Below are 7,043 nucleotides of genomic sequence, written 5' to 3'. Positions count from 1 at the left end.
AGAGAGAGAGAGAGAAGCCCCTCGTCTCCAGAGATGGTTATGTCCGGAGAGCCGCACTTCAAATTCTTTCCTCACTCAAGTTCATCTCTGGACATCAGCCCAAAAAAAGGCAACATTTCCACCCAATGAGTTTGCATTGAGGGGTTCATGCTAATTCCAGATTTCATTAAAGCAGACTACGATCTTGAAGAAAGGTCAATTTACCAGCAGGATTAATTAATGTAAAAAAACAAAAACAAAAAAAAAAACAACCCAAAAACGTGCATGAATCACATCACATACAGATAAAGCTGATGACCCATGCCTTAAAACCTGCTTTTAAAACTTTTAATCTGTGCAGTGGCCTAAGTCTTGGAGAACAAACACACCATGGGAGCAAGGTGGTGCATAAAGCAGTGCTCATAATTACTAAGACGAGACATGTGGACATGAGTAATGAAGTGACATCACAGGAGATCTATGCAAGTATAAAACATTTAATGTGAATATTTTTGTAAATCCTTACATCATGTAAACACTATCCACGCTAGTGCAAACAAGATAAACAAATGCTCGTTTCCACTAGCATTATCCTTTATTTCTTCAAATTAAAATACTCCAGGATGCAATACGTAGGGAGAGAAAAATAAATAAATAAAAAAAATATAGAGGGGCAACCACAGTTTCCCTCTTCAGAGGATGTTAGCTTCAATGTTTAATATGAAATAACCCGAAATGTAAACAGCACAAAATGCTGTCAATTAAAAAAAATAAATTGGATAAATAAAAACTCCACTATGGTACATTACAAATCAAAGAGAAATGGTCTGCTTTGATGACAGTTTTTCTGCTTCCCTGTGGCTCATCATGTAAAACACATCACCCTCTTTTACCTGAATCTATAAAGTCTCTGTAAAGGGAAGAAGGAGACTTCATTGTCTGAGATCAGCAGCAGACTTTCCAGTTTGAGTGTTAATAAACATGTGGAAATTATCTGACTCTGTAATATGTTCGACAGCATGTTCTAACTTGTGAACGAAGGTCAGGTTAAGGTTGATCTTTTTAAACCAAATACTTCTGCCCCTCTCCATCAGCCTATCACAGCAGTTGCGCCATCACGCAAAAGGCGACAAACGACTGCAGGATGTTGCAGAGAACAGTCCTGGTGCAGAGCCGCAACTCAACAAGAAGAAAGAAGAAGCTGCACAAATCACCTTTGGAGAGAACTTGGATGTCAACACAGAGGCAACTGGTTGGCACACAATATTTCTGATGTTTTCTGCAACTCTCTGGATCCAGAGATCCAGCGTTACAGTTTGGCTTAATGAAAAGCTGGAATGGAACAGATCCTGATCATCTCACCCCAGCAGCCTCACAAGTACTGAAAGTGAGATCAGTTTCTGATTGGACTGATGTTTGCACTGTTGACTGTTTCAAGACACTGCAAAAATCCTGGAAGGGGGGGGGGGAGATAAAAGTTTATTTTCCAGTGGGAATGAAAAATTATTTATCAGAGGCAGAAACATGCAGTCAGAAAGGGGAAATCCCCCAAACCGTTCACCCTGCTTATTTCCACCAAAAAGTAAAACACTTAACTACAATGTTCTTGGTACAAAATAAGCAAGATATCTTTATAAAAGTGTCACTGTAAAAACTAACAGTATACCCGTAATCACTTGATCCAATAAGCACAAACTGAAAAACGATATTAAAATAAATGTACTTGTTTAAATGGTAAAAGATACCTCTGAAGCAACAGAAACAAATTCATAAATTACACGACCAGGTTCTTTGTTATTTACGTTTTAATTCTAGTCTAGCTTTTGCACACCTCACTGGACTTAACCTGGTCACAACTTTCAGTAAGCTTACTGCACCAACAAGCAACCTACTTCCATCACTGGATCCATGGTGGTTTATAAAGCTTTTAAATCAGGCTTTAAACCCCATTTGGACTGAAACTACCTCACACCGCCTAAAACCCATCAAGATGAGGTGCCATTTTCAGTTTATCGGCTGTGGAAGTACAGATGCTAGTGAAAGTAGCTACCCCAGTTAGCGGGCAAATGACTAGCTTGGCACGGTTAACATCCCGGTGTAGCAAAAGCGCTAACGACACAGGCGTTTCCGATTAACTATACATAAAACAGCATAAAATTATGAGGCCCATAATTTACCACTGACGCCGTTTCTCAGGTCAGTTAATGAATGAATTAACTTCAGCTAAAGCCCCACACAGCTAATGACATTTATCTTAGCATGCTAAAGTACGTTAGCAGACACTCCGCTGGGCTAATACTGCGCTGTTACCATTCATTCTTTCCTGGCAATTAAACTAATATGCCCACTATTAATGAGGGACTGCATTTTTTAAGTCAGAGTGACAAGCAAACATTGTTTCGCAATCGTAACATTAGCCTGTATCTGAATGACGTTGTATCTAAAGCTAGTTAGCAAGGTAGCTTCTGCTTCCTCTCCAGAGAGTAGCCACAGTCAAGGAGGAGGGTTTATCAACAAAACGACTTTTACTGCTAACCAGGTAGCAGCCATCTATTGCTGGGTTCATTCTGCACGAACACCATTTATATTAAGCTCCAAACACACTAAATAGGATCCGACAATAATCAATTGACCACACAGACACTTGTCTGGCTTGATTGTATTTACAACATAAAACCAAGCCAATGTTTCAAATCGAAAAATGCAGCAGTACTGCAATTAGACTGCACCTACAGACTCAGGCTAGTTTATGGAGGCATAAAGTAGAATTAGCCCTGTAAATTAGGTGTTTGACTCTGCTGCTTCTTGCCACTTATACTCAGACAAGTGTATGCATAGTTAGCGCGGTTTACCAGTTAAACAGCCTCAGGAGGAAGCCAACGGATTCATCCCTTCTCTGCGTCGAGAAGGACGAGTATGCTAGGTAGGTAAACAACGGGATGAGAATGGCTTCCATTTGACAGGTGTACCAGGGTAAGCTTTTGCTAGCAGCCAGTCGATATTTATGTCTAATGGTACCGGCTGCTGACATAAACCCACACGGCAAGCTAACACAAACCTGGTGGAGGGCGGTGAGACCGTCTACATTGGCGTAGTTGATGTCAGCGCCCCGGTCAAGCATTCGGAGCACCTCCTCGGTATCGCCGCTCGAACAGGCGGCCAGAAACACGGCGCCATCATCGAACTTCACCTTCGTCTTTTTCTTTTTCAAAACAGGAGGCTCCTGGTCCGTTTCCGAGCCAAGCCATCGCTTTAACTGTTCATTCCGCTTCTGCTTGGCGTCCGCCATCTTCATCCCCCTCCTGTCTCGGGCTTCTTATCTTTCGCCGAGAGAGGATATACTTTATAGTGCCACTATCCCACAGCGCAGTGGGGCGTGGGAAGGGAGGGCTGGGGAGGAGGGGGAACTGAGAGAGAGAGAGAGAGAGAGAGAGAGAGCGAGCGAGCGAGCGAGCGTCTGGATTCCCGTAACCTCGCGAGAACTGAAGCCCAGGAACTGCAGCATAACGTCATCATCAGCAGATTATAAGACAGAGTGAGTGAGCGAGCAAGCAGGGTAATCCTTATAGACTGTGCACACCAAATAAGACAAAATTACTTAAAAATATTGCATAACCTTTTGCGGGGTGTCAAGAAGTTTCAAAGAGAGGCTCTCTAAGGTGTAGTAGCTAATATTTTTTGACCACCTCTAGGCTATTGTTTGCTGTGATATAGCTGGGAACACAGAAGTAACTTAAAACCATATGTCAGTGAATGTACCTGCAGCAGAAAACAGTGTTATCTGTAAGAACTACCAAATCTTCCCACCTTCTTCGTTCCATTGGTGAAGGAAAGGAAAAGGAGGTCTGAAACAGGGACGTTTCCAGGATTCTTTCAGTGGGGTGGCACATGCACCCACAACATCTTGCTTTTGTCAGTACATCATAGACATAAGACATAATCTCTCCAGTGTGTCCTGTCTTTTTTTAATGTTGTATTATAACTAGCAATCATATCAATTAACTTGTGATTTACAGACGTCACCCTTTCTTTTCATTTGAGGAAGCAGAAAGGATTTTATTATGCTATCTAAACAAACATACTCTTTGCAGATGTTTTCCACTTCTTGTGGATGGTTCTTTTAAAGCATTTTGTACTAAAGGTACTTCACAAGGTGAGCCAAAACTTTCAGGCACACCTGTCTTCTCATACTCAGGAAAGAGCACGTATCTCATCTGAAATACCATCAGTTCTCCTTTAAATACATAATATATATTTAAATATTTAATGTCAGATGAATTTAATTAGTTTTAGTTTTTGCCACACAAGAAAGCAAAAGTTCTTGGCCACCTACACATTACACTTTCAGGAACTGCCTATCCTTGGAAACCTATGAATACCATGAATTTCTTGGTGCACATTGTGCTAACATTAATGCCACAGGAGGTATGCAACTCTGCACTATGCGCCACTGCAGTTGTAACTTTTCACTGATATGACTTATACTTGATCACACAAAATTCAGTAAATCTTTGCAATGACCTGTTCTTGCACAAATGTCGTAAAAGCAGTCAGAATTGCTTTATACACCTGTGGCAATGGGACTGAGCGCATCTGAATTCAAAAGAGGTGTGGCCCAGTACATGTGTCCATATAGAGTAGTTGCACAACCAGATGAATGACCTCTTTTTAGCTCCAAAAAGACATACAAGGTACTTTCCAAACTGTAACCTCCACAGAGCCATGTGTTCCAACGTCAGTGCCCTTCTCCATTACTGCTGGTTACTGCTATTGCTGCAGAAGCGCTACAGCTAACCAAATTATTAACTTCAGCTTGTGCTGCAATAACTTACATTGCGGCTTTATGGCATCATGGGTGTTTACTTTTTCGTTACCGAACTTTCTGACTTGATTTAAATAATGGTTGCAGAAGTGTATCAGCTCAGAGGGCTCAATTCACTTTTTAGGCAGGCCTGAACCCCCAAAATCTATCAATAATGGAGAGGGCAAATGGCATTTTAGTTGTCATTTTTAACATTGCCAATCGGTGACAATGTAACGACATTGCCCTGTGGCTACAAAATACCCGGACCTAATGGAGACTGTTGCATGAAAATTAAAGAATATCATAAATACATTGTATTCTAGTAGCATCACTATGAAGTTATAGCAGAGTCTTGGGTCTGTTATTTATTTTTGTCCTGTATTTGTGCTGAATTAGTGTTGATTGAGTCTTTTTATGTTGTCTTACAATCAGCGGCAACTCAAACGAACCATCAATTGTACAAAGTCATGTGTTTTGTTTTTTTTTATTTCAGGAAGTAAAATGATTTTATTGTTCTAATTAAACAGACTGTCTCGGTGGAGGTGTTTCCCCTTTCTTCTGGGTGGTTCTTTCAAAACATTTGGTGCCAAAGCCATACCAGGGGCGTGGAAAGATTTAAGGCACACTTTTCTTATCTGCAGTTATCTGTACATCATGTAAAATATCATCACTTCTGTATGTATACTGATATAGTCAGTTCATTCATTTATTACCTCTTTGTGCAACTGTGATAATAACATTTGGCTGACACAAAATCTCTTGATAGCTGGTAATTATATACTGCTGGGAAGCCTTATCTATAATATTACAGTATAATATTAATATATTAGCAGCTTACTACTACTAATAATAATAACATAAGGAAAAAAATGTAACATACTCCCAGCAATTACCCTGCTGGATAAGGAACTTGCCTTAGTATTATATAACTGGAACAGAGAGTAGTGTCCCAGTGGAAAGCATTTGTGCCCTTTAGCGTATAAGTGGTACAATAAAGGTACTTTATTCTCGTATTTTTGAAAGACATTTTGAAATTGGGAAAGTAAGGAAAAACACAGGAAAATCATGTCGTTGAATCAAGGCAGCCTACAAAGGCAAATGCATGCATTTAGATGCACTCACACACTTATATGTCCCACTATATGTCACCCTGTAAATCTGCTACCTACACCGACTCAGAGTTTTTCCTGTGCTCCATCCAGCTCCCCATATGCTTCTGCACTTTATTTTTTAATGGATCGATTTACAACATTTTCCATCTTCATATGTATTTCCCTCTGCCAAAGACCTTTACCCTGTTTTAAAAACAGTTTTAATTACTTTTTTCTTTCTGTCACACTGTGACTCTCTTCAGTTTATGTATTTGTGTACAAAGATCTTTTTTTTTAATGCTTCATTATCAACGTTGTGGTTCAAATGAACTTTTACAGACGTGGCTATTTTCATTTCAGGAAGTGGAAGGAATTTTGTCATGCTAACTAAACAAACTCTCATTTGGCGGTATTTCCCCCTTTCTTCCACCCAGATTCGCGAAACGGCTTTTCCAACGATGTAACGCGTTTAGTTTCCATGTCATAAAAAAGACATCGCTCCCCAAAGGGAAATGGAAGCCGTCTTATTACAGAGTACCTGCAATGATTTGATGGGGAACACTTGAAGTGTTAGTAGACTTAAGCACCAGGGTGGTCCAGTTCAATCTGGAGTGAAAACAGGGTGGTACATAAAGTGCATGTGATTTTTATTTTGTTTTGGTTTTTTTGGCACCCTCATGTGTTATTATTGGCAGACATTCATGTGTACTCAGCAGGGGGTGCGGTGTTGCCATCAAGTTGTAGGTATGAAGCATGCAGTCGCTCTTGTTTTCTTTACAGCAAGGTGTCACTTAATGATGTTTTTTTTTTGTTTAAAGACATTAAAAATAAGAAAGATAATCTCTGTGCGTAATTAGGTGCCCCCCTCCAACTGAACTTGAAATTGACATCCTGAATAACAATCTGTTCAAGCAAAATCATGAACCAAAACATTTATACAACTGCCACCGTGAGCCATTGTGTGGAGTGTGTACACGTAAACCCAATATTATTTCATTTCAGAAGCATTTACTGCCTAAAAGCACAGTAAACCGGACTTAGAAGACACTCAGCTCAGCTGTTACACAAATGTCATGGGAAATCTGCACGGTTCTAATGAGTCAGAGCGATATGGAACACCAACAGCGTCAGCGTCAGGAAGTTGCTGGCCACTGGCTTCAGTCTGCTGA

The 7,043-nt window shown here is 40.3% G+C and overlaps 1 protein-coding gene across 11 annotated transcripts in view; it reads right to left on the bottom strand.

Moving 5' to 3' along the window:
- ppp1r12a (protein phosphatase 1, regulatory subunit 12A) overlaps positions 1 to 3,378 on the bottom strand; it is a 54,731-nt gene extending 51,353 nt beyond the window's left edge. For all 11 annotated transcript variants that reach the window (XM_005740859.1, XM_013912867.1, XM_013912869.1 and 8 more), the window contains exon 1: positions 3,038 to 3,378. In XM_005740859.1, coding sequence (XP_005740916.1) covers positions 3,038 to 3,274 — 237 coding nt within the window. In that variant the 5' untranslated portion in view covers positions 3,275 to 3,378. The remainder of the gene's footprint in view (positions 1 to 3,037) is intronic.
- Between the last annotated feature and the right edge of the window lie 3,665 nt (positions 3,379 to 7,043).

The sequence above is a fragment of the Pundamilia nyererei genome, unplaced genomic scaffold (genome assembly GCF_000239375.1).
Source record: "Pundamilia nyererei isolate P.nyererei 1_Seehausen unplaced genomic scaffold, PunNye1.0 scaffold00104, whole genome shotgun sequence".
Classification (NCBI taxonomy): Eukaryota; Metazoa; Chordata; class Actinopteri; order Cichliformes; family Cichlidae; genus Pundamilia; species Pundamilia nyererei.
The sequence above is the reverse complement of the archived record's forward strand: the minus strand, read 5'-3'. Positions and strand labels throughout refer to the sequence as shown.